Source organism: Pristiophorus japonicus, chromosome 21, assembly GCF_044704955.1.
Source record: "Pristiophorus japonicus isolate sPriJap1 chromosome 21, sPriJap1.hap1, whole genome shotgun sequence".
NCBI lineage: Eukaryota > Metazoa > Chordata > Chondrichthyes > Pristiophoridae > Pristiophorus > Pristiophorus japonicus.
The window spans coordinates 90,969,088-90,996,999 of NC_091997.1; the positions used below are offsets into that span (position 1 = coordinate 90,969,088).

At 50.3% G+C, this 27,912-nt stretch overlaps 1 protein-coding gene across 7 annotated transcripts in view; it reads left to right on the forward strand.

The window, feature by feature from the left end:
* LOC139234174 (talin-2) overlaps window positions 1–27,912 on the forward strand; it is a 379,178-nt gene that overhangs the window by 172,161 nt on the left and 179,105 nt on the right. For 6 of the 7 annotated variants that reach the window (XM_070865210.1, XM_070865207.1, XM_070865213.1 and 3 more), the window contains exons 10-20: window positions 757–861; window positions 2,749–2,904; window positions 8,029–8,130; window positions 11,991–12,067; window positions 13,141–13,321; window positions 13,607–13,720; window positions 15,965–16,073; window positions 20,888–21,096; window positions 22,643–22,741; window positions 24,333–24,500; window positions 26,292–26,586. In XM_070865210.1, the coding sequence (XP_070721311.1) occupies window positions 757–861; window positions 2,749–2,904; window positions 8,029–8,130; window positions 11,991–12,067; window positions 13,141–13,321; window positions 13,607–13,720; window positions 15,965–16,073; window positions 20,888–21,096; window positions 22,643–22,741; window positions 24,333–24,500; window positions 26,292–26,586 (1,615 nt within the window). The remainder of the gene's footprint in view (window positions 1–756; window positions 862–2,748; window positions 2,905–8,028; window positions 8,131–11,990; window positions 12,068–13,140; window positions 13,322–13,606; window positions 13,721–15,964; window positions 16,074–20,887; window positions 21,097–22,642; window positions 22,742–24,332; window positions 24,501–26,291; window positions 26,587–27,912) is intronic. The other variant, XM_070865214.1, reaches the window with a different exon arrangement.

The following is a 27,912-nucleotide window of genomic DNA, read 5'->3' on the forward strand; positions in this document are numbered from 1 at the left end:
AGAGGGGGCAGAGGGAAGGGGGAACCTACAGGAGGGAGAGAGGGGGCAGAGGGAATGGGAACCTACAGGAGGGAGAGAGGGGGCAGAGGGAATGGGAACCTACAGGAGGGAGAGAGGGGGCAGAGGGAAGGGGAACCTACAGGAGGGAGAGAGGGGGCAGAGGGAAGGGGAACCTACAGGAAGGAGAGAGGGGGCAGAGGGAAGGGGAACCTACAGGAAGGAGAGAGGGGGCAGAGGGAAGGGGAACCTACAGGAGGGAGAGAGGGGGCAGAGGGAAGGGGAACCTACAGGAGGGAGAGAGGGGGCAGAGGGAAGGGGAACCTACAGGAGGGAGAGAGGGGGCAGAGGGAAGGGGAACCTACAGGAAGGAGAGGGAAGGGGAGACATGCAGGAAGAGGGAGAGTCCAGAACAAGCAGACACCAGAATGAAATAAAATGAGGCATACATAGAGAGAAAACTGCAACAGAGGAGGTGGCCATTCAGCCCATCACGCCTGTGCTCACGGTTTAACTGCGGTTAATCATTCTGATCCTTTTTCCGCATTGTTCTGCATTCTTCCTCTCCCTTGTGCACTGTAAACCAGAGCGATGGAGAGAAGCACGGAGGGGAGCAGTGGTTGAGGAACGTTTGCAGGGAGCGAGGGCACCGATTGTACTCTCGTCCCGGCACATCTGCTGTTTGGTGCGTCAGTTTTATTTTTAAAAAGCTTCAGCGAACGAGGAAATGAATGTTTGTGATCTGGTTTCTTGCACTAGGAACACAAGAACTGTGGGGAAATGACTGAAATTGAAGCCAAAGTGAAATATGTTAAGTTGGCCCGCTCGCTCCGAACCTACGGGGTGTCATTCTTTTTAGTGAAGGTAAGGATTCCTCCGTCTGCCCCAGGTGACACACTCTTCGAATCCTTGGTTTCAGATCGTGAGGTGGTGTGCACTGTTACTGTGTGACTGTGTGTGTCTGTGAATGTGTGTGTATGTGTCTGTGAGTGTGTGTGTGTGTGTGACTCTGTGTCTGTGAGTCTGTCTGTCAGTGTGTTTGTGTGTGTCTGTGTGTGTGTGTGTGAGTCTGTGTCTGTTAGTGTGTGTGTATGTGTCTGTGAGTGTCTGTGTCTGTCAGTGTGTGTGTGTTGTTAGAGTGTGAATGTGTGTGTAGGACATTCACTGGAGCTTGAACCAGTAACATCTCAACCTGTCTCAACCTCAACACTTAAATTTATTCAAGACAGAGATCACTAGATTTTTGGATATTAAGGGAATCGAGGGATATGGGGATTGGCGGGAAAGTGGAGTTGAGGTCGATGATCAGCCGTGATCTCATTAAATGGCGGAGCAGGCTCGAGGGGCTGAATGGCCTACTCCTGCTCCTATTTCTTATGTTCTGTCATTCCCAGATCCCTGCCTCTTGAATTAACCTCTGAGATTGTTGGGTGACAGGATTGTTGGCTGAACTAGAAACCTGCTGCCGTTAATTGTTAATCTCCCTCGCTCTGGAATAACTAAAGAGGAAATATGAATTGGGAAAACATTTCAATTTAATGTATTTTACTGATCAATGGCAGCTCAGAGTTTTGATTAATTTAGCACAATCATTATTGTGGGTTCAGTTTTGAAATGAATAAATTAAGTTTAGTTCCTCAAATAAAAGCGTGTGTCAGCAATACCAACCGTTGATTGAATTCATTCGCTTCCTTATTTGGATCTGGCAGCTGCATTGTTTGTAATGTTTCCTTTGTTGGGCCCTGACCGAGCTGAGGGAAGTCTGTGCTGAGCTGTGAACTCCCTCTAATCTGGGCAGTCATCAGCCTAAGACCCAGGCTCAGCCAAACACTCCTGGCCCCGTGTCGCCCTTCCACCTCTCACATCGACTATCCCCACAGCACGATGGAGGGAGGTCTCTCCGTTTGAGCGCTGGGCTGCAATTGGCCAATTGCCGATTGATTTCAAAACCTCAAAGCGAGCAGAGAAGCCTTGTATCTGTCACTCGGAATTGTACCCGCTCAATGACCCCCACCCACACGGTCCATTGGGACCACACCAAACACACAGCCACCTTCCACGGGCGGAGACAGGCACACTGTGCTTTCTATTTGCAGTCCAGCCCGACTTTGCTGAAAGTCCGCTAAATGCCGTCCTCTCTTAAACTGGTTTTCCCTGCTAGTTTGCACAGTGAATACTTTAATACAACAGTGGAATTGTGAAGGGAATGCTTGTACTTGTTGGACAGTTGCAAGAACTAAACACTGAACTGAAATCAAATCTACTGGAGATGTATTTGTGTCGGTATAATTTTGGTGTAATGGTTTTATGCGATGAATTGTTACAAATCAGAGAACGGTTGCAGCACAGAAGGAGGCCATTCGGCCCGTTGAGCCCGTGCCGGCTCTCTGCAACAGCACCTCAGCCAGTCCCACTCCCCCCGCCCTTTCCCCGGAGCCCTGCAAATTTTTTCCCGTCAGTTACTTATTCAATCCCCTTTTGAAAGCCACGATTGAGTCTGCCTCCACCACCCTCTCAGGCAGCACATTACTGATCCTAATCACTCGCTGCGTAAAAAACGTTTTGCCTCCTGTCGCCTTTGGTCCTTTTGCTAATCACCTTAAATCTGTGTCCTCTGGTTCTCGACCCGTCCGCCAATGGGAGCAGTTTCTCTCGATCTACTCTGCAAGCCCATCGTGATGGTGAACACCTCTCTCTCAGACCTCTTCTCCGCCATCTCTGCTCTAAAATGAATCGTACTTTGTTCCGTAGGAAAAAATGAAGGGGAAGAACAAATTGGTTCCGAGGCTTTTGGGCATCACCAAAGATTCGGTGATGCGCGTGGATGAAAAGACCAAAGAGGTGATACAGGAGTGGCCTCTCACGACGGTCAAGCGCTGGGCGGCCTCTCCCAAGAGCTTTACTCTGGTAGGATATTGTCTTATTGCCGACCGTTACTGGAGCAGTTTGCCCCGGACATGATTTGTTCAGGTAAACATAATGAAAGCTGAGAAATGCCTGATGTCTATCTCTGTCTTAAATATATTCAATGTCCCGGCTTCCACAGCTCTCTGAGGCAGCGAATTCCACAGATTTACAACCCTCTGAGAGAAGAAATTCCTCCTCATCTCAGTTTTAAATGGGCAGTCCCTTATTCTAAGACCATGCCCTCTAGTTCTAGTCTCCCCCATCAGTGGAAACATCCTCTCTGCATCCAACTTGTCAAGCCCCCTCATAATCTTAAACGTTTCGATAAGATCGCCTCTCATTCTTCTGAATTCCAATGACACCACGCCCACACCTGTTGACTAAGTGTGCTCTTGGCACGTGGCACGGTAAATCCGAGACCATAACGGATGCCCCCCAACGTATGCTCACCGGTCTGTTGAGCTGGGAGTAGCTTAGCCAGTCACGTGATGTTCACAAGACTCAATAAAACCCCAGCCAGTTGGGTTCGAGGGATCCACGATGAGGCAGGTGGTTGTGAGCCTGATGGATGAACCGGTAATGTGTCGTGTGATTGATAAACCTTTGCTAATAAACCAACTAATTCTTAATAGCAATGTGGTGCTTTGCATTCTTAAGCAAAGAACCCATGAAGCAAATACATTATAAGGAGCGAGTTTGAGCAGTTACAGGGGACTGCTGAAGATCCAGTGTCACCCTCACTGCATGTTTCCTTCACCATCATGGCCGTCGGGACCTAATCAGAGCGATCATCCGCCTGACCGCCACACTTGCGATTCCCGTGGCCCACAGAAGTAGACTTTGAGCACTAGCGAGGGAAGCTGATGTCTCTCCGTCGCTCGGGGACATCTGCCCACGAGCGCCCCTCGAGCCAGGTGCCCACGGTGAGGCAGTTACCATCACCACGAGGTGCCGTGGGGGAGAGTTACACGGCATTGGACACCAGAGATGGGTGTCCATCTACAGTGGATGCAGCTCGCTCCTGGGCCAAGGGGCTCCTAATGCCACACGTTATTCCTTGTTTGGGCAATGTGGGAGCACGCACATTTTGAAGCACAAGAAGTGATCATGAAAAGATTTTCACTTGGCCCCGTGGGTAGTTTGTTCCAATGTGTCCTGCGGTCATCTCCCTCCAAAACACATACACCGTTTAGGTATTGTTGTGGGTGATGACTCATCAGCGGAAGGCAGCAGCAGCCAAGTTCATGGCACCGTGGGTGGCTCTGCTGCACAGGAGGGCAGGAAAAAGAGTGGGAGAGCTATAGTGGTAGGGGATTCTATTGTAAGGGGAATAGGTAGGCGTTTCTGCGGCTGCAGTTGAGACTCCAAGATGATATGTTGCCTCCCTGGTGCAAGGGTCAAGGATGTCTCGGAGCGGTTGCAGGGCATTCTGGAGCGGGAGGGTGAACAGCCAGTTGTCGTGGTGCATATAGGTACCAACGATATAGGTTAAAAAATGGGATGAGGTCCTACAGGCTGAATTTAGGGAGCTAGGAGTTAAATTAAAAAGTAGGACCTCAAAGGTAGTAATCTCAGGATTGCTACCAGTGCCACGTGCTAGACAGAGTAGGAATCGCAGGATAGTTAAGATAAGTACGTGGCTTGAGGAATGGTGCAAGAGGGAGGGATTCAAATTCCTGGGACATTGGAACCGGTTCTGGGGGAGGTGGGACCAGTAGAAACCGGACAGTCTGCACCTCGGCAGGACCAGAATCAATGTCCTAGGGGGAGTGTTTGCTCGTGCTGTTGGGGAGGGGTTAAACTAATATGGCAGGGGGATGGGAACCTATGCAGGGAGACAGAGGGAAATAAAATGGGGGCAGAAGTGAAAGGTAGGAAGGAGATGAGTAAAAGTGGAGGGCAGCGAAATCAAGGTCAAAAATCAAAAAGGACCACATTACAACGTAATTCTATAAGGACAAAGTGTGTTTAAAAAAACACGCCTGAAGGCTCTGTGTCTGAATGCAAGGAGCATTCGTAATAAGGTGGATGAATTAACTGCGCAGACAGCTGTTAACAGATATGATGTAATTGGGATTACGGAGACATGGCTCCAGGATGACCAAGGCTGGGAACTCAACATCCAGGGGTATTCAACATTCAGGAAGGATAGACAGAAAGGAAAAGGAGGTGGGGTAGCGTTGCTGGTTAAAGAGGAGATTAACGCAATAGTAAGGAAGGACATTAGCTTGGATGATGTGGAATCTGTATGGGTAGAGCTGCTGAATACCAAAGGGCAGAAAACACTAGTGGGAGTTGTGTACAGACCACCAAACAGTAGTAGTGAGGTTGGGGATGGTATCAAACAGGAAATTAGGGATGTGTGCAATAAAGGTACAGCAGTGATCATGGGTGACTTTAATCTACATATAGATTGGGCTAACCAAACTGGAAGCAATACAGTGGAGGAGGATTTCCTTGAGTGTATAAGGGATGGTTTTCTAGACAAATATGTTGAGGAACCAACTAGAGAGCTGGCCATCCTAGTCTGAGTCTTGTTGTGCGAAGCCCCTTGGGGAAGAGTGACCATAATATGGTAGAATTCTTCATTAAGATGGAGAGTGACAGAGTTAATTCAGAGACCAGGGTCCTGAACTTAAAGAAAGGTAACTTCGATGGTATGAGACGTGAATTGGCTAGGATAGACTGGCGAATGATACTTAAAGGGTTGGTGGTGGATAGGCAATGGCAGACATTTAAAGATCACATAGATGAACTTCAACAATTGTACATCCCTGTCTGGCGTAAAAATAAAACAGGGAAGGTGGCTCAACCGTGGCTAACAAGGGAAATTAGGGATAGTGTTAAATCCAAGGAAGAGGCATATAAATTGGCCAGAAAAAGCAGCAAATCTGAGGACTGGGAGAAATTTAGAATTCAACAGAGGAGGACAAAGGGTTTAATTAGGAGGGGGAAAATCGAGTATGAGAGTAAGCTTGCAGGGAACATAAAAACTGATTGCAAAAACTTCGATAGATATGTGAAGAGAAAAAGATTAGTGAAGACTAATGTAGGTCCCTTGCAGTCAGAATCAGGTGGATTTATAATGGGGAACAAAGAAATGGCAGACCAATTGAACAAATACTTTGGTTCTGTCTTCACTAAGGAAGACACAACTAACCTTCTGGAAATACTAGGGGACCGAGGGTCTAGCGAGAAGGAGGAACTGAAGGAAATCCTTATTAGTCAGGAAATGGTGTTAGGGAAATTGATGGGATTGAAGGCCGATAAATCCCCAGAGCCTGATAGTCTGCATCCCGGAGTACTTCAGGAAGTGGCCCTAGAAATAGTGGATGCATTGGTGGTCATTTTCCAACATTCTATAGACTCTGGATCAGTTCCTATGGATTGGAGGGTAGCTAATGTAACCCCACTTTTTAAAAAAAAAGGAGGGAGAGAGAAAACAGGGAATTATAGACTGGTTAGCCTGACATCGGTAGTGGGGAAAATGAATCAATTATTAAGGATGTAATAGCAGCGCATTTGGAAAGCAGTGACAGGATCGGTCCAAGTCAGCATGGATTTATGAAAGGGTAATCATGCTTGACAAATCTTCTCGAATTTTTTGAGGATGTAACTAATAGAGTGGACAAGGGAGAACCAATGGATGTGGTGTATTTGGACTTTCAAAAGGCTTTTGACAAGGTCCCAAACAAGAGATTAGTGTGCAAAATTAAAGCGCATGGCATTTGTATTGATGTGGATAGAGAACTGGTTGGCAGACAATAAGCTAGAGTCGGAATAATTGGGTCCTTTTCAGAATGTCAGGTAGTGACTAATGGGGTACTGCAAGGTTCAGTGCTGGGACCCCAGCTATTTACAATATACATTAATGATTTAGACGAAGGAATTGAATGTAATATCTCCAAGTTTGCAGATGACACTAAGCTGGGTGGAGGATGCTAAGAGGCTGCAGGGTGGCTTGGACAGGTTAGGTGAGTGTGCAAATGATGCAGTATAATGTAGATAAATGTGAGGTTATCCACTTTGGTGGCAAAAACAGGAAGGCAAAATATTATCTAAATGGTGACAGATTAGGAAAAGGGGAGGTGCAACGAGACCTGGGTGTCATGGTACATCAGTCTTTGAAAGTTGGCATGCAGGTACAGCAGGCGGTGAAGAAGGCAAATGGCATGTTGGCCTTCATAGCAAGAGGATTTGCGTATAGGAGCAGGGAGGTCTTACTGCAGTTGTACAGGGCCTTGTTGAGGCCACACCTTGAATATTCGATACAGTTTTGGTCTCTTGATCTGAGGAAGGACATTCTTGCTATTGAGGGAGTGCAGCGAAGGTTCACCAGATTGATTCCCGGGATGGCAGGACTGACTTATGAAGAAAGACTGGATCGACTAGGTTATATTCACTGGAATTTAGAAGAATGAGAGGGGATCTCATAGAAACATATAAAATTCTGACAGGATTGGACAGGTTAGATGCAGGAAGAATGTTCCCGATGTTGGGGAAGTCCAGAACCAGGGGTCACAGTCTAAGGATAAGGGGTAAGCCATTTAGGACCGAGATGAGGGGAAACTTCTTCACTCAGAGAGTTGTGAACCTGTGGAATTCTCTACCACAGAAAGTTGTTGAGGCCAGTTCGTTAGATATATTCGAAAGAGAGTTAGATGTGGCCCTTACGATTAAAGGGATCAAAGGGTATGGAGAGAAAGCAGGAAAGGGGTACTGAAGCTGCATGATCAGCCATGATCTTATTGAATGGTGGTGCAGGCTCGAAGGGCTGAATGGCCTACTCCTGCATCTATTTTCTATGTTTCTATGTGTGCCCTGAGCTGGGCTGCAGTATCGTGGTTTGGTCCCCAGGTCCACACTGAGCACGCTTTGGGCTATAAGTTGGTGGTGCAGCCTCCTCAGGGTAGTCAGTCACCGCGAGTACACCGAGGCCTCGGAGTAGCTCCTCTGTCCACCGTTACACTAGCGTATGGTGTGGGATGATGAAAAGAATTGGGAAACAGGAAGCTATGTAGGGCAGTGAACGTTTTTTTGAGGAGATTGTACTTTTCATTAAGCAGCAAGATGCGCGCGCTGGTGTGAGATGTAAGTGTTCACCGACTCTCTCCATCGGTGCAGGACTTCGGGGAATACCAGGAGAGCTACTACTCTGTCCAAACCACCGAGGGTGAGCAGATTTCGCAGCTAATCGCTGGCTACATCGACATCATCCTCAAGAAGGTTAGTGCACTGAACATGTTGTAGGTGCACCTGGAAATTTGAAGAAGAGAAAATGTCATTTTACCCATCGAAGTCCATCCCTCCAGTACCACAACTCTCCCATCGAAGCTCATCCCTCTGGTACCTGAACTCTCCCATCGCAGCCCATCCCTCCAGTATCCCAACTCTCCCATCGAAGTCCATCCCTCCAGTCCCCTAACTCTTCCATCGAAGCCCACCCCTCCGGTACCCCAACTCTCCCATCAAAGCCCACCCCTCCGGTACCCCAACTCTCCCATCGAAGCCCATCCCTCCGGTACCCCAACTCTCCCATCGAAGCCCATCCCTCCGGTACCCCAACTCTCCCATCGAAGCCCATCCCTCCAGTACCCCAACTCTCCCATCGAAGCTCATCCCTCCGGTACCCCAACTCTCCCATCGAAGATCATCACTCCGGTACCCCAACTCTCCCATCGAAGCTCATCCCTCCAGTACCCCAACTCTCCCATTGAAGCCCATCCCTCTAGTCCCCTAACTCTCCCATTGAAGCCCATCCCTCCAGTCCTCTAACTCTCCCATTGAAGCCCATCCCTCCAGTCCTCTAACTCTCCCATCGAAGCCCATCCCTCCAGTCCTCTAACTCTCCGATCGAAGCCCATCCTTCTAGTCCCCTAACTCTCCCATTGAAGCCCATCCCTTCAGTCCTCTAACTCTCCCATTGAAGCCCATCCCTCCAGTCCTCTAACTCTCCCATCGAAGCCCATCCCTCCAGTCCTCTAACTCTCCGATCGAAGCCCATCCCTCTAGTCCCCTAACTCTCCCATTGAAGCCCATCCCTCCAGTCCTCGAACTCTCCCATTGAAGCCCATCCCTCTAGTCCTCTAACTCTCCCATTGAAGCCCATCCCTCCAGTCCTCTAACTCTCCCATTGAAGCCCATCCCTCCAGTCCTCTAACTCTCCGATCGAAGCCCATCCCTCCAGTCCCCTAACTCTCCCATTGAAGTCCACCCCTCCAGTCCTCTAACTCTCCGATCGAAGCCCACCCCTCCAGTCCTCTAACTCTCAGATCGAAGCCCATCCCTCCAGTCCCCTAACTCTCCCATTGAAGCCCACCCCTCCAGTCCTCTAACTCTCCGATCGAAGCCCACCCCTCCAGTCCTCTAACTCTCCGATCGAAGCCCATCCCTCTAGTCTCTAACTCTCCCATTGAAGCCCATCCCTCTAGTCCTCTAACTCTCCCATTGAAGCCCATCCCTCTAGTCCTCTAACTCTCCCATTGAAGCCCATCCCTCTAGTCCTCTAACTCTCCCATTGAAGCCCATCCCTCTAGTCCTCTAACTCTCCCATTGAAGCCCATCCCTCCAGTCCTCTAACTCTCCGATCGAAGCCCATCCCTCTAGTCCCCTAACTCTCCCATTGAAGCCCATCCCTCCAGTCCCCTAACTCTCCCATTGAAGCCCATCCCTCTAGTCCTCTAACTCTCCGATCGAAGCCCATCCCTCCAGTCCTCTAACTCTCCCATTGAAGCCCATCCCTCTAGTCCTCTAACTCTCCGATCGAAGCCCACCCCTCCAGTCCTCTAACTCTCCGATCGAAGCCCACCCCTCCAGTTCTCTAACTCTCCCATCGAAGCCCATCCCTCTAGTCCCCGAACTCTCCCATTGAAGCCCATCCCTCCAGTCCTCTAACTCTCCCATTGAAGCCCATCCCTCTAGTCCCCTAACTCTCCCATTGAAGCCCATCCCTCTAGTCCTCTTAACTCTCCCATTGAAGCCTATCCCTCTAGTCCCCTAACTCTCCCATTGAAGCCCATCCCTCCAGTCCTCTAACTCTCCCATCGAAGCCCATCCCTCTAGTCCCCTAACTCTCCCATTGAAGCCCATCCCTCCAGTCCTCTAACTCTCCCATTGAAGCCCATCCCTCTAGTCCTCTAACTCTCCGATCGAAGCCCACCCCTCCAGTCCTCTAACTCTCCGATCGAAGCCCACCCCTCCAGTCCTCTAACTCTCCGATCGAAGCCCATCCCTCTAGTCCCCTAACTCTCCCATTGAAGCCCATCCCTCCAGTCCTCTAACTCTCCCATTGAAGCCCATCCCTCTAGTCCTCTAACTCTCCCATTGAAGCCCATCCCTCCAGTCCTCTAACTCTCCCATTGAAGCCCATCCCTCCAGTCCTCTAACTCTCCGATCGAAGCCCATCCCTCTAGTCCTCTAACTCTCCGATTGAAGCCCATCCCTCTAGTCCTCTAACTCTCCGATCGAAGCCCATCCCTCCAGTCCCCTAACTCTCCCATTGAAGCCCACCCCTCCAGTCCTCTAACTCTCCGATCGAAGCCCACCCCTCCAGTCCTCTAACTCTCAGATCGAAGCCCATCCCTCCAGTCCCCTAACTCTCCCATTGAAGCCCACCCCTCCAGTCCTCTAACTCTCCGATCGAAGCCCACCCCTCCAGTCCCCTAACTCTCCGATCGAAGCCACTGGTGCCTTTCCGTAACCCATCTGTACCATCCCAACTCCAATCTCACTTTCCTTTCTAAACCCCTTAAAAGTGTTGTCGCCTCCCAAATCGGTGCTCATCTTTCCCACTACTCCGCGAGCAGAGGGTTCGGGGCATCTGGGACCTCAGTATATGACGGGACCGACAATCTGTCTCCTTAACCAATCAGATTCAAGGATTGAGAAATAAACAGAGTAACGACAGAGAAGGAAATGGGTTGAATTAGAGTCAAATCAGGTTCAGAAAGAGAAATAAAGAGAGGGAAAGAAAGATTGGATTAAGAGAGAGTGAAGACAGAAAGGAATTGTAAATATAAATTTAAAAAAAATCTCTAACAACAATTGACTGCATGCAGGAATGAGACTCAACAGATGAAATGGTTCCCTTTCTAGGCCAGAGAGGCTGATTGGCATTGCATTAACCATTATCACATGATTAACAGCACAAGTACCTTTTTAATAATCAGCCCGAGCTTTCTGCAGCCAGTTTAATATTCCAATCCAGCACGTTCTTGACCTGGGGAGGCGGTTTGTGTAAATCAATCAGCAAGTTCTGGATATTCTCAGTCCCGGAACGCGTTGGCCGATTTGCGCATTAAAAGCACCGCATGTCATTAACACGCTGTCATTTCCCCAACAAGGTCCGACCCGGTACCCTCAGCAATGGATTATGCATTTTGGCGAACTATCGGAAACTCTCTGTGTGGGTGAATTCTCTGTGAAGAAGTGAGCTCACTTTGGCAATCTTCTGTTTATGAAATTGAGAGTCGGGGAGCTTTGCTTCCTATGTGAACCTCTGATTTCTGAGAGTTTCACAAACTGTGAGCCTCAGTGGTTAAATTAGCCTAATGTTGATTGTGGAAATAGCAACGTAATTCTCTCCTCTACTTCCGTTTGTATATTTGTCAGACTCAGAACCATTTCTGGTCCATAGTTAAAGAATTTAAAATGTTGAAGCAATGGGACAGAGTAGATACAGACACACTGTTTCCAGTGATTGTGGGGTCTAGAACAAGGGGGTTTAGATACACCATTAAATGGACGAGGTTTAGGACAGAGTATTAGCAAGATTTTTGCACAGGGAGTTGAGAGGCTATGGAGTACACCAACAGAGTTAGTGATTGAAGCAAGGACCAGGTCAGCATTTAAGAATCGGTTAGCTCGGTGGTTCAGGAGATGGGGATAAAGGGATATGGGAGAGAGCGGCTACGTGCGATTGGGACTGGTGTCATTTCTCTAATTTTGTGTAATGCTCGGATAACTCCCAACATCGGTTGTGGAATAATTGTGTAAGTGACAACCACACAGATCTGCCGGCTAATGTCCTGCTTTCATGCATTCGTTCTTTTTCCAACACTTTCTCCTTGCTGTTTTTCCATCTGTAGAAACAAAGTAAGGACCGATTTGGGCTCGAAGGAGATGAGGAGTCAACGATGTTGGAAGAATCAGTATCTCCCAAAAAGTAAACATTTTAAACTGTTTAATTGCTGCCACCAGGAGCGTTACCCCCCGGGACCCCTGTTACCCTCCTGGGACCCCTGTTACCCCCCAGGACCCCTGTTAACCCCCAGGACCCCATTACCCCTCACCCGGGACCCCCGTTATTCATGGGATCCACTACCCATCGGGCCCATTATATGGGGCACACCGTACTCCTCGCTGAAATGTAAATGTAACAGCTGCCAACTTTGCAATGAAGCTGAAGTTTGGGAAGTGCCCTGATAACAAGCACAGTCCCTTCCTGTGTTCAAGCTGCAGGGTTACAGTCCCACTCTGCCATGGAAAATCCTGCCTGCGTCTTGGCTTTCACAAATTGACCTTTGCCTCAATCTAAAAGGTGTCAGCTGTGCCTCAGTAGGCAGCATTCTCGCCTCTGAGTCAGCAGGTTGTGGGTTAAAGCCCCACAAATCCAGGCTGACACTCCCAGGGAGTCATCCTCATCATCATAGGCAGTGCCTCAGAATCGAGGAAGACTTGCTTCCACTCTAACAGTGAGTTCTCAGGTGACTGAACAGTCCAATATGGGAATTACAGTCCCTGTCACAGGTGGGACAGACAGTGGTTGAAGGAAGGGGTGGGTGGGACTGGTTTGCCGCACACTCCTTCTGCTGCCCGCGCTTGTTTTCTGCATGCTCTCGGCGACGAGACTCGAGGTGCTCAGTGCCCTCCCGGATGCTCTTCCTCCACTTAGGGTGGACTGGTCTTTGGCCAGGGACTCCCAGGTGTCGGTGAGGGTGTTGCATTTTATCAGGGAGGCTTTGAGGGTGTCCTTGAAGCTGAGGGAGTGCTGCACTGTCGGAGGTGCTGTCTTTCGGATGTAACATTGAGGTCTCAAAGAGTAGGGAACGTTATCCCCGGTGTCCTGGCCAATATTTATCCCTCAATCAGTCATTATCACATTGCTGTGTGCAAATTGGCTGCCGTGTTTCCTACAGAAATGCAAGGTTATTCTCTTGCCGAATATTAAATGCCCTCCCCCCCCGCCGATGTATGCGTCTAGTTGAATAACTCTGCTCTCCTGCCCTGCCCCCACAGATCCACCATATTGCAGCAGCAGTTCAACAAGACGGGGAAGATTGAGCACGCGTCGGTGGCACTGCCCGCCGTGATGCGGCCGGGCGCGGGTGGGCCGGAGAGCTTCAACACGGGCACCATGCCCGCCCCCCAGCAGCAGGTCCTGAGCGGGCAAATGCACCGGGGCCACATGCCCCCACTGGTAGGAGTCGCAATTACACCTCGGGGCCAACCCTCACTGGGCAACCAAACCGCGGTTACTCCGTTCCTGGGTCATGTGCAAAATATTTATTGTACCAATTTCTTTATGTTGCTTTTTGGATTTAATCTCTTTGTGTTTTTTTTAATTAAAGACTGCGTGGATTTTTATTTAAAATAAAAGTAATTTAACCCCTAGATTCAAGCACTGGTTTAAGTTGATTAAGATGGGTTATCTTTTGATAATGTTTACTTTATTGTAACTTGCTTTGCTAATTTGCTCTAACAGACCTCAGCACAGCAAGCATTAATGGGCACGATTAACTCCAGTATGCAGGCGGTTCACCAAGCCCAGTCTGACCTAACTGAGATAGATAACTTACCGCCACTGGGGCAGGACATGGTGAGTGTGATTACAGCCCTCCTCCTCTGATCATTCTACCCTGCAGCTTCTCCTGCAGGGACTCCTGTTCCACGTTTATGCGCTTGACTTATTTGATTCATTGATTCGGCAGCAGTGGCCGCACTCTCTCGCCCTGCGGACGTGCATTAGGGGTGGGTTTACCACTTGTCCTCCCCACCCCGGGATGTGAGACTGGCCGCCTGTACCCTTTGCCCGGTGTGGAACCAGCGCTGGATCGATCAGTGCCACGATCGCGCTCTGCTCTCGAGTTCGTCATCCAAATCAATCTGCGTTTTTCTTCAGTTCCAATTGGAAAGCAATCATAACTTATTCTGAAATGAGTTATCCAAGGCTCCAGCGTCGGACGCGCTGTATGATCGGAAGTCCAATTGCACCACAGGCGGCGGGGGGCGGGGGGCTGTGAGGAGAGGCCTGGCAAAACCCGCCAATCCAAACCGGTGGGGGTGATCGGCAGCACCATTATTACCCCCGGAGGGTTTGAATCATAGAAATTTACAGCACGGAAGGAGGCCATTTCGGCCCATCGTGTCTGCGCCGGCCGACCAAGAGCCTATCCAGCCTAATCCCACTTTCCAGCTCTCGGTCCGTAGCCCTGTAGGTTGCAGCACTTCAGGCGCACATCCAAGTACTTTTTAAATGCGGTGAGGGTTTCTGCCTCTACCACCCTTTCAGGCCGTGAGTTTTCGGGGTGGGCGGGAAGGGGCTGCATCATTGAGATACATCGGGTTCAGCTACTGAGAGTCCTGGCTGTGCCCCCTACCCCATCATGCCCCTCCCTCCCCACAAGGTTTGATGCTGTGGTGAAATATTCCAACCAACAGTCCCTCCACTGGTGGGGATTAATGGCTTCAAGTCGAATTTGAGACTCACCCAGTTACTTCTATACCTTTGAACAATAGACTACAGTAACCATCATCATCATAGACACTCCCTCGAACGAGGATGACTTGCTTCCACAAGAGTTCACAGATGTTTCAATGAAGGACCCGATGTTCCAGTCCTGAACTCCAATTGAAGGGTGGAAGATGCCTGTGCGTGGATTTTTTTAACGCGGGGTGACCGTTGCACACCAGCCACCACACGGGCTTGACAGAGCTAGGCCTTGGTCCAGTGGCAAGGATTAACCAAATGACGAGACCAGCTCTGCTGCACGGACCCAGTGCACACACATATCACAGTGTGGGCTGGCCCGTGCTGCCCCTGGGGCCTCGGCTCTCCTGGGCCCTGTACCCTCATTCACCGCACCACCACCACGATCTTCCAGGGCCCAGCCCTCCAGCTCTATTTATAGCCCTACAGAAACAGAATTATAGTAACATAGAATTAACAGCACAGGCCATTCGGCCCATCGGGTCCGTGCCGGTGTTTATGCTCCACGTAATCCTCCGCCCACCTTACTTCACCTCTATTCATTCCTCCCTCGTGTGTTTATCTAACTTCCCCTTAAATGTATCTACTCTCCTCAACCACTCCCTGTAGCGAGTTCCACATACTCATCACTCTTTGGGTAAAGAAGTTTCTCCTGAATTCCCCATTGGATTTATTAGTAACTATCTTGTTTCTGTGGCCCCTCAGTTTTGATATTTTAGAACAGAAAAGTTTTAAGTACTGTAAGGCAAGTCTTTAGAAACCTGTACTCTTGAAGTTTGCCGACTGAGGAAGTGCTGCCAGTAATCCTGTGTGTGACGTTCTGAACCATGAGAAAGGGGACTTACACTCCCGCAGTATCTGGAAAGCGGGCCGACAGCTCCAGTTCTGCTCTGCTTTAACAAGATGAGAATTAGGAGCAGCATTGGCCATTCGGCCCCTCAATAAGCTCGTGGCTGATCTTTGACCTCAACTCCACTTTCCTGCACTGTCCCCATATCCCTGGATTCCCCGAGTCCAAACTCCCAACGGTCGGTACCCGATGGCCCCATTGCGAAGTTTCTTGAGGTTTGCACTAACTAGTAACTGGTACTGTGCCGGACTAGTTGGACGGGATGTAAAGGTGCGTTTGGTGAAATTTATCGGTTTGGAGCCTGGGGAAATAGTCCATGACAAACATCTCAATGAGAAGCCAGCGAGCAGGATGTGCAGTGTCAAAGGGAGCTCGGGCGATTGTCTTGTACCAGATATGGTTCAGAATGTATTGAAGAGTAATGAGTGTCTTGGTAATGTTCTCGGCGGTTACTATGGGATGGCGGCCATTTGCTATCTGAACGTTGCTGATTGATATTTCAGGCGTCCAAGGTGTGGGTTCAGAACAAGGTGGATGAGTCAAAACACGAGATCCACTCGCAGGTGGACGCCATCACCGCAGGGACTGCGTCTGTCGTCAATCTCACGGCTGGTGAGTCACAGAGTCATTACGGCACCGCGGGAGGCCATTCGGCCCATCGGGTCCATGTAGAGCAATGCAGCCAGTCCCATTCCCCCGCCCTCTCCCCGGAGCCCTGCAAGTTTATTTCCATCAGGTGCCTATCCAATTCCCTTTTGAAATCATTGATCGTCTCCGCTTCCTCCACCCTCGTAGGCAACAAGTTCCAGGTCATTACCACTCACTGCGGAAAAAGGTTTTTCCTCACACCTCCCCTTTATCTCTTGCCCAAAACCTTAAATCTGTGTCCCCTAGTCCTTGTACCCTCAGCTAATGGGGAACGCTTTTCTTTATGTACCTTATCTAAACCTGTCATAATTGTGTAGACCTCTGTCAAATCTCCCCTCAACCTCCTTTGCTCCAAGGAGAACAACCCCAGCTTCTCCAACTTAATCTTGTAGCTAAAATCCCTCATCCCTGAAACCATTCTGGCAAATCTTCTCTGCACCCTCTCCAGTGCCTTCACATCCTGCCTAAAGTGTGGTGACCAGAACGGGACGCAATACTCCAGTTGTGGCCTAGTCAGAGCTTTATAAAGGTTCAGGATAACTTCCCTGCATTTGTACTCAATACCTCTATTTATGAAGCCCGGGATCCCATATGCTTTGCAAACTACTCTCTCAATATGTCCTGCTGCCTTCAAAGAGCTATCCACATTGTTAGATCTCTTAATTTCCAATGAAATACGAACGCCGGTTGTAGTTTTAATGTAATTTTATTCTGGCAGCAGCAACAAGCTCTTGGCTTTAAGCCAGGCCTTTGTACTTCTGAGACCACATGGCCAAAATGACTGTACTTATACCTGGTTCAATTTACAGAAAAGAACTCGCCGCCTTTGACGTTATTGGCTCATTTGATAGTCTGTTAACCTTTAATTGGCTCGCTACCCAAGGTCCTAAAATGTCAAGTTGATTGATGACTTAATGCAATGTGGTCTGTGTTTTCTCAAAAACTGCAGCCAGGCTGCAGAGCTTGAATTCTCTATCACACATGAATCCCCAGGTCCCTCAGTCACTGCACACACTTCAGAACTGTGCCATTAAGTCTATATCGCCTCTCCCTATCCCTTCTGCCAAAATGCATCACCTCACACTTCTCTGTATTAAACTCCATCTGCCACTGGTCTGCCCATTCTGCCAGCCTATCTATGTCTTGTTGCAGTCGATTTGTATCATCTTCACTGTTTGCCACACCTCCAAGTTTGATATAATTGGCAAATTTTGAAATTTTACTCTGCATCCCAATATCCAAGTCATTTATATCAAAAAAGCCGTGGTCCCAGCCCTGACCCCTGGGGAACACCACCATCCCACCACCCCCCATGCTGTAACACAACCATTCACCACAACCCGCTGTTTTTTGTCCTTAAGCTAATTTCTTATCCAAGCTGACACTGACCCTCCTATTCCACGAGCCTGAATTTTGTTAACCAGCCTTTTATGTGGTACTTTGTCAAACACTTTAGTAAAATCCACATCGACAGCATCCACTGCATTCCCTGGATGGAGGATCTGCGTGAACACTAAAACCGTGCCGTCAAACCTCCCGCCTCCCTGGTACCCGAACCTTCTCCGTGGTTGCCTCCGGAGACCCCACCTGAGCGATGTTGGCTGTGGCTTGGTGCGCTTGAACATAAGAGCATTAGAATTAGGAGCAGGATTAGGCCATTCGGCCCCTCGAGCCTGCTCCGCCATTCAATGAGATCATGGCTGATCTTCTACCTCAACTCCACTTTCCTACCGATCCCCATATCCCTCGATTCCCTTAATACCCAAGAATCTATCGATCTCTGTCTTGAATATACTCAAAGACTGAGCCTCCACAGCCCTCGGGTGGAGAATTCCAGAGATTCACCACCCTCTGAGTGAAGAAGTTTCTCCTCATCTCAGTCCTAAATGACCGACCCCTTATCCTGAGACTGTGACCCCTGGTTCTAGACTCCCCAGCCAGGGGGAAACACCCTCCCTGCATCTACCCTGTCAAGCCCTGTAAGAATTTTGCATGAGATCATTTCTCATTCTTCTAAACTCTAAGGACTATAGGCCTAGTCTGCTCAATCTCTCCTCATAGGACAATTCTCCCATCCCAGGAATCAGTCTGGTGAACCGTCGTTCCATTTCCTCTATGGCATGTATATCCTTCCTTAGGTAAGGAGATCAAAACTGTGCACAATACTCCAGGTGCGGTCTCACCAGGGCCCGATATAATTGCAGGAAGACCAGCATTGAATTTTTTGTGACTTTGTCGATTCACTGTTCAGTGGTGATCATCTAACTCGGCCAGACATTTGGGGGATAGCAATATATCAGTTACAGGCTCTCTGGGGGCAAAGTTGAAAATAAATCTTGGAGGGAAGAAAATCCGCTGGAAGGTGCAGTTCAACAGAGATTTGGACGTCCTTGGACTGAAATGTTACTTGGAAAGCTATGTCCATGTGCCCGTCCTCTCAGCCAAAGGAAGTGAATTTATGCCTACGCGCATGAGCGAGCGTGTGAGCGTGCGATAAAACTCATTTCACTTCCATGTAAAGCCACATGTAAAGCAGTCTCCATAATCGCTAAATATTTACTTTCAGGATAGTATTTCTGCCGAGGCATTTTGCACAGTACGTCATCTTCGAACAAAACATCATTGTGTTGTCCAGTCCAGCTTAAAGCTGTCTGTATGGCAGGATATGGGCGCAACATGTGCCTTTACATGGAAGTGAAATGAGTTTTATCGCATGCGCACACGCTCGCTCATGCGCACACATTCTCGCTCACACGCTCGCTCACGCGCACACGTGCTCGCTCATGCGCGTACGTGTAAATTCACTTCCTTTGGCCGAGAGGACGGGCACATGGACCTCCTCTAAACTTTGGCCAATGATGCTGTAATGTATTTGCTGCATGGGTTCTTTGCTTAAGAATTCATAGCAACACATTGCGATTAAGAACTAGTTGGTTTATTAGCAAAGGTTTAACAATCACACTACACATTACCAGTTCATCCACCAGGCTCACAACCACCTGCCCCATCGTGGATCCCCCGAACCCAACTGGCTGGGGTTTTATTGAGTCTTGCCAACATCACGTGACTGGCTAAGTTCTACAACTATTTAAAGTCGCTTCCCCTCAAGGGCACAAAAATCACAATTTAATTTGATGTTAGTTAATTTAACATTTTGTTCCCTGTTGAAATGATGCACTCCAGTCCCTCCGGCGCCCACCTCTCGCGGAAGGCCGCGAGCGTAACGGTGGACACCTTGTGCTCCATCTCCAGGGACAGCCTGGCTCGGATGTAACCGCGGAAGAGAGGCAGGCAGTCGCGCTGAACGACCCCCTCGACCGCCCGCTGCCTGGACCGGCTGATGGCCCCCTTGGCCAGGCCCAGGAGCAGTCCTACGAGGATGCCCTCTGACCTGCCCACTCCCCTCGGCACAGGGTGCCCAAAGATCAGGAGCGTGGGACTGAAGTGCAACCAGAATTTGAGGAGCAGCCCCTTCAAATAACGGCTGCAACCTCGCACACTGTATATAAACGTGGAACACAGACACTTCCAGACCGCAGAAATTGCAGGTGGCCTGGGAGTCCGTGAACCGACTTAAAAACTTATTGCACGGGACTGCTCCATGTAACACCCTCCAGGCCAAGTCCCCAATAAATAGTGGGAGGACTCCTGCGTAGAGAGCCCTCCATTGGGGACCCCAGCCTCCTCCGGACGGCAAGATAGTGCGCCATGGCGTGTCACCAACAGCTCTACACGCCTGTGAGCATGCTCACGTGTGCACACATTACAGCTGCCATTGTGGGCCAGAGTGGATGGAGGCGAAACTCCCATTCTTATAACTGTTCCTGTGCTCTTCTCTCGGTTGAGTAGTCGAACCTGTGTCAAACTTTTATCTTGATCCGATCAGGAAGAGTTTCTTGGCTTTTTATCACTTTCTCTTTGACTGGTACTCAGCACGGTGACTCAACACGTTAGCGCAGTGGTGGCCTGAGTTTCAGGTGTACACCTGCATTTCCCCCTCGCTTCCTGACCACCTTGAGGTGGGCTTGTGCCACATGTTTGCCAGATAGTGCTGGGAGCAGCCAATCACAGTGCGTTGCTTTGGGGAGGCGAATGTAATCATAAGAACATAAGAAATAGGAGCAGGAGTCGGCCATACGGCCCCTCGAGCCTGCTCCGCCATTTAATAAGATCATGGCTGATCCGATCATGGACTCAGGTTGACTTCCCTGCCCGCTCCCCATAACCCCTTATCGTTTAAGAAACTGTCTATTTCTGTCTTAAATTTATTCAATGTCCCAGCTTCCACAGCTCTCTGAGGCAGCGAATTCCGCAGATTTACAACCCTCTGAGAGAAGAAATTCCTCCTCATCTCAGTTTTAAATGGGCGGCCCCTTATTCTAAGATCGTGCCCTCTAGTTCTAGTCTCCCCCATCAGTGGAAGCATCCTCTCTGCATCCACCTTGTCAAGCCCCCTCATAATCTTACATGTTTCGATAAGATCACCTCTCATTCGTCTGAATTCTGTGACCTCCTGTCAGCTTCAGTGAGATTCTGAAACATTTTTTTTTTTCCAGATTTAATTTAAATTCCCCAGCTGCCGCGGTGGGATTTGAACTCTTGTCTCGGGATCGGTTAGTCCAGGCCCCTGGATTACTGGTCCAGTCACATTAGCACTGTGCTACCGTTCCCTTGGCGGGAGGGGAGGACAGTCCCGAAGTGGAGGTGTGAGTGAGCCTCCCAGCAGAATGTTGGAGCACGTGTGCCCGGTGTAACCTTTGAATGGGTTGTCCCTGCAGGCGATCCCGCTGACACTGATTACACGGCAGTTGGCTGTGCCATCACCACCATTTCCTCCAACCTGACGGAGATGTCGAAGGGAGTGAAGATGCTGGCGGCACTGATGGATGACGAGGTTGGAAGTGGCCAGGACCTCCTACGTGCGGCCCGAACGCTGGCAGGTGCTGTGTCCGACCTGCTCAAGGCAGTCGAGCCTTCGTCGGGAGAGGTGAGCTGGGGGGGCGGAGTGGTGGGGGGGGGCGTGACGGTTGGACACTGGGGGGCACGTGTTTCGCCTCCGCGAGGTGGGCGGGGGGGAGGGCGACAATATGGTCCTCGCAGAAAACTGAAATGTGAAACTGAAGAAGTGGGTGGGCAGCCGAAGAAGTTTCCTTTTGGTCTGTTTGTGAAATGTTTTATTCGAACATTAATTCTCCCTTCACAATGGAAATGGTCATCAACTGCATCAACCTTCAAAAGTCAAATAGAATCCGAATGCGCAAGAGGAGGCCATTCAGCCCATCGTGCCCGAGCCAATCCAATTAGTCTCATTCCCCCCCACTACTCTTTCCCCATAGACTACACTCCAAAAGTTCTTCATCGGCTGTAAAGCACGTTGAGACGTCCGGTGGTCATGAAAGGCGCTATATAAATCCAAGTCTTTCTTTTATAGCCCGGCAAATGTTTCCTTTTCAAGTATTTATCCAATTCCCTTATGAAAGCTACTATTGAATCTGCTCCCACTGACCTTTCAGACGGCGCAGCCCAACTTGATGCATAACTAATAATTCTCCGAACGCCCCCCGTTTTCCCCAGTTGTCCGTCTCCGCTGGTTACCGACCCTCCTGTCAGTGCAAAAGGTTTCTCCCGATCCACTATATCAAACTGCCTCATCATTTTGAACACATTGACTAAATTTCTGTTTAATCTTTTTACTGAGCATCGTATTTACTCGATACTAAAATTAATTATCTACCCAAAACAAAATTCTCCAATACTAATAACTAAAGGTAACGGTGTATTATATTTTAAAGAGTTGTAGTTGCACTTTTTCTGCAACAGAAATGCATTTATCGTAGAATGTTCCAGTACAAACAGAAGTCAGACCCTTCCAACCTGTACTGGTTTTATCGTCGTATGAGCCCCACCCAGTCTAATCCCACTCTCCTCTCACCCTTTAATATCCCACCCAGCCTAATCCCATTCTCCCCATACCCTTTAATATCCCACCTAGTCTAATCCCACTCTCCCCTCACTTCCCTCACCCTGTAATATCCCACCCAGCCTAATCCCACTCTCCCCATACCCTTTAATATCCCACCCAGTCTAATCCAACTCTCCCCTCACTCCCCATACCCTTTAATATCCCACCTAGTCTAATCCCACTCTCCCCTCACTCCCCTCACCCTTTAATATCCCACCCAGCCTAATCCCACTCTCCCCTCACTCCCCTCACCCTTTAATATCCCACCTAGTCTAATCCCACTCTCCCCATACCCTTTAATATCCCACCCAGTCGAATCCCACTCTCCCCGCACCCTATAATATCTCTCCCATCGTGGCTAGTTTAGTCACTGAGCTGCATTAGCAACTGCAGACCCTTTATCCCGGGGCACAGAGAGTGGTTGCTGTGTCCCTACAAAGCGGGAGTGGGAGATGGCCCCTCCCCGATCTGTGTGTCTCCGTGCGTCGCCCCACTGTACGGCACACACTGAACCAGCAGCGGCTAGAGCAGGCACCCCTTGTCTGACGTACGTGTGTGCTTTTGTCCCCAGACTCGGCAGACTGTCCTGACGGCAGCTGGGAGCATCGGGCAGGCCAGTGGGGACCTTCTCCGGCATATCGGCGAGAGCGAGACGGACGAACGATTCCAGGTAGGATGGAAAGTCACTTTGAACAGAGAACTGTGTCTCTTTATGAAGAGAGCGGGGGTTTTTTAGTTTTACAGCTTTCTCTCGCAGGGTCGCATCGTACTGGCGGGGCTGAACTGTGTTTGTTTTACAAGAGTTTCGTGGAATTGTTCTGTCTCTCTGTTTTTCTGTGTTTTATATTTGTTCGACTTCCGTTTACTTAAATCGTCTAGTTCTATTTTCTAGAATTTATTCTGAAACTGCATAGTGGTAATGCTAAGTGCGAATCTTAACGCTGAATATTACTGCAGTAATACCCAGTGATCGGTTAGTGCTGATGCTCAGAGTTATTACCCTAACTCTCACCGAGTCCCGCTCACCCATCACCCCCTGTGCTCGCTGCCCTGTGTCCTAACTCTCACCGAGGTCCAGCTCACCCATCACCCCCTGTGCTCGCTGCCCTGTGTCCTAACTTTCACCGAGGTCCCGCTCAACCATCCTTGTTTACAAATCCCTCATTGGCCCTCGCCCCCTCCCTATCTCTGTAATCTCCTCCAGCCTCACAACCCCACCCCCCCCCCGAGATGTCTGCGCCCCTCTAATTCTGCCCTCCTGAGCATCCCTGATTATAATCACTCAACCATCGGTGATTGGTGGCCGTGCCTTCAGTTGCCTGGGCCCCAAGCTCTGGAACTCCCTCCCTAAACCTCTCCGCCTCTCTACCTCTCTTTCCTCCTTCAAAATGCTCCTTAAAACCTCCCTCTTTGACCAAGTCCTGCCCTAACTTCTCCTTATGTCAAATTTTAATCGCATAATACTCCTCATAATACTACGTTAAAGGCGCTATATAAATACAAGTTGTTGTTGTTGATTGGTTTGTGTTATTGCCCAGTAATTGGATGTGGTGAGTAAGATTACACGGGATATACGGCACAGAAACAGACCAATCGGCCCAACCAGTCCATGCCGGCGTTTATGCTCCACTCCACCCTCCTCCCGTCTTTCCTCATCTAAATCTATCGGCATAACCCTCTATTCCCTTCTCCCCCATATGCTTGTCCAGCCTCCCCTTAAATACATCGATACTATTCGCCTCAACCCCTCCCTGTGGCAGCGAGTTCCACAATTCTCACCACTCTCTGGGTAAAGAAGTTTCTTCTGAATTCCCCATTGGATTTCTGGTGACGATCTTATATTGATGGCCTCTAGTTATGCTCTTCCCCACAAGTGGAAACACTCTCTCTGTATCCACTCGATCAAAACCTTTCATCTTTTTAAAGACCTCGATTAGCTCGCCCCTCAGCCTTGTTTTCTCAAGGCTGTTCATCCTTTCCTGATATGTATACCCTCGCATTTCTGGTATCATCCTTGTAAATCTCTGCACCATCTCCAGTGTCCCGTATGGTGTTTATAGTGTGACCAGAACAATCAGTGATCCCTCAGTCGGCAAGTTACCCGCAGGGCACGGCCCGAGCCTATAGCAGCTGCGCAGTAGTTCAGTTCCCCTCGTGTTGTGTGAATGTGCCAGGTCAGACGCAGCGGGAGGCCGGCTTTGACGGGAGGGACTTTGTCCAGTCACACTGAGCCTGTACCCACCTTTGTCTCCTTTTGGCAGGACGTGCTGATGAGCTTGGCCAAGGCCGTGGCCAATGCTGCTGCCATGCTGGTCCTGAAGGCCAAGAATGTCGCCCAAGTGGCCGAAGACGCGGTGCTGCAGAACCGGGTGATTGCTGCCGCCACGCAGTGCGCCCTCTCCACGTCCCAGCTCGTCGCCTGCGCCAAGGTAAGGGGTTGACGCACCACCCAGGAGCAACGCACTCTGACTCCCGACCTCCTCGCCAGTGCTTCCACCAGCACAGCGGCCAAATCAACTGGGAAACTCTTCTTTTGTGAATGAAGTCTGTTATGTAATGGTTGTCCATGGAATTTTGTTACATCATGGTTGCGGCAATGGGTTAAACCCTGACCTTTCACCTCCAAGGTCAAATCCAAGACTGTCTCTTGGCTGGCCGTGCGAGCAGTCTCGGTCCCTGTTCCAGGGGCCTTGGGCCGACAGCGCAAGCTGCCCTAACACGGCCCCAATTCATCGAATCACAGAAACTTACAGCACGGAAGGAGGCCATTTCGGCCCATCATGTCCGCACCGGCCGACCAAGAGCTACCCAGCCTAATCCCACTTTCCAGCTCTTGGTCTGTAGCCCTGTAGGTTACGACACTTCAGGTGCACAACCAGGTATTTTTTAAATATGGTGAGGGTTTCTGCCTCGACCACCCTTTCAGGTAGTGAGTTCCAGACCCTCACCCTCTTGGTGAAGAAATTTCCCCTCAAATCCCCTCTAAACCTCCCCCCAATTACTTTAAATCTATGTCCCCTGGTTGTTCCCTCTCTAAGGGAAACCGGTCCTTCCTATCCACTCTATCCAGGCCCCTCATAATTTTATACACTCAATCAGGTCTCCCCTCAGCCTCCTCTGTTCCAAAGAAATCAGACCCAGCCTCTCCAATCTTTCCTGAATTGCTCGTGTTAATCCTGGTGGTTGGATGTAGGAGAGGGAGTGATTGCCGCACGGGTGCAGGAGGAGACACACTTCTGAGGTGTGTGCAGAGCAACTGGAGCTTTGCTGTCCATCTTATTGTGCTGGAACCGACCGAGGGTGTGAGGGCCCGAGGGTGTGCGGGTCCCGAGGGTGTGCGGGGCCCGAGGGTGAGCGGGGCCCGAGGGTGAGCGGGGCCCGAGGGTGAGCGGGGCCCGAGGGTGTGCAGGGCCCGAGGGTGAGCGGGGCCCGAGGGTGAGCAGGGCCCGAGGGTGAGCGGGTCCCGAGGGTGAGCGGGTCCCGAGGGTGAGCGGGTCCCGAGGGTGAGCGGGGCCCGAGGGTGAGCGGGTCCCGAGGGTGTGTGGGTCCCGAGGGTGAGCGGGGCCCGAGGGTGAGCAGGGCCCGAGGGTGAGCGGGTCCCGAGGGTGAGCGGGGCCCGAGGGTGTGCGGGACCCGAGGGTGTGCAGGGCCCGAGGGTGTGCGGGACCCGAGGGTGAGCGGGGCCCGAGGGTGAGCGGAGCCTGAGGGTGTGCGGGACCCGAGGGTGTGCAGGGCCCGAGGGTGTGCGGGACCCGAGGGTGAGCGGGGCCCGAGGGTGTGCAGGGCCCGAGGGTGTGCGGGACCCGAGGGTGTGCAGGGCCCGAGGGTGTGTGGGTCCCGAGGGTGAGCGGGGCCCGAGGGTGAGCGGAGCCCGAGGGTGAGCGGGGCCCGAGACACAACAGTACCTCAACATTCCTCAAATAGTATATACATCCCATCAACATTCCACAGCCAACGAGTAGCAAAAACAACTACAATTCATTTCTGAGTTAAATTTTCAGGGCTATGGGGAAAGAGCAAGAGTTGTGGGACAAATCGGGCAGCTCTTTCACCGAGCCGGCACAGGCATGATGGGCCGAATGGCGGCCTGCTGCGGTGTAAAACCGATGCGTTGCGGTAAAGCTTGTTGCAAATGTTGTGTTGGACGTGACGTGCCTCTTGCGACGGCCGTTTGCTTCGATGTTGCTGTGACCATGCCCCCGTTCTGTGTCCCGCTGCAGGTGGTCAGTCCGACCATCAGCTCCCCGGTGTGCCAGGAGCAGCTGGTGGAGGCGGGAAAGCTGGTGGACCGCTCGGTGGAGGGCTGCGTCAAGGCCTGCCACGCCGCGACGGACGACGGGGAGCTCCTGAAGCAGGTCAGTGCCGCGGCGAGCGTGGTGAGCCAGGCCCTCAACGACCTCCTCCAGCACGTGCGCCAGTACGCCAGCCGGGGCGAGCCCATTGGGCGCTACGACCAGGCCACCGACACCATCATGACCGTCACCGAGAGCATCTTCAGCTCCATGGGAGACGCAGGTAAGCGGGAGGGCCAGGAACGGCCATCCGCGGGGTTTGCGATGGTGATTAGTGCAAGGATGCTGAGAGAACTTCCAATATCTTTTACCCAGTACCCCTCAAAGATTGATGGCAGGGGCAAGTTGCAGGGCCTTTCAGACTAGATTATGTTTGATGTCTGGCGAAGTTATAAGTCCAAAGTTTCTGCCTGTTCTCGGCTGGAAATGATGAGTAACTCTGTCCCCTTCCCAGGGGCCTTGGGCCTATATAATCAGATAAACAGGAGCAGGAGTCGGCCATTCGGCTCCTCGAGCCCGCTCCGCCATTCAATAAGATCACGGCTGATCATCGACCTCAACTCCACTTTCCCGCCCAATCCCCACATCCCTCGATTCCCCAAGAGTCCAAAAATCTATCAATCTCAGCCTTGAATATATTCAGAGACTCGGCATCCACAGCCCTCTGGGGCAGAGAATTCCAAAGATTCACCACCCTCTGAGTGAAGAAATTCCTCCTCATCTCAGCCTTAAATGGCCGACCCCTTATCCTGAGACTGTGACACCTGGTTCTAGACTCTCCAGCCCGGGGGAAACATCCTCCCTGCATCTACCCTGTCAATCCCCCTCAGAATCTTGTATGTTTCAATCAGATCACCTCTCATTCTTCTAAACTCCAGAGAGTATCGGCCCAAATTCTCCTCGTAGCACAACCCTCTCATCCCAGGGATGAATCTAGTGAACCTCTGTTGCACTCCCTCTAAGGCAAGTATATCCTGTCTCAGATAAGTGTGCGCAGTTCTCCAGGTGTGGTCTCACCAAGGCCCTGTACAATTGTAGCAAGACTTATTTATCCTTGCACTGCAACCCCCAGCAATAAAGGCCAACATACCATTTGCTTTCCTAATTTCTTCCGGCACAAGCTGCCCTGACACGGCACGCATTGCAACTCCCTTCCGCAAACGGCTGTTGATGCTCGGTCAATTGCTAATTTTAAATCTGAGATTGATTGATAGGTATTAAAGGTTATGGGCCAAAGGCAGGTTACAGGCACAATATCCGAAATCCAGAATCCGCGAGGCCAAATCCGTTCCGGTTTTTTTTTTTCTGAATTTCAGACAAGAAAATCAATAGTTGGAAATCCGGAATCCTCGACCGAATCCGTGCCGGGTTTTGAGCGGCGAGGTCCAAAATCCACCAAAACCCAAAATCCGACACGGATTCGGACGAGGATTCCAGATTTCAGACTATTGATTTTCCTGTCTGAAATCTGGAATCCTTGACTGACTCCGTGCCAGATTTTTTGTTTTGCCTCAAAAATGTTTGGTTTTCGGACAATAATTCCGGATTC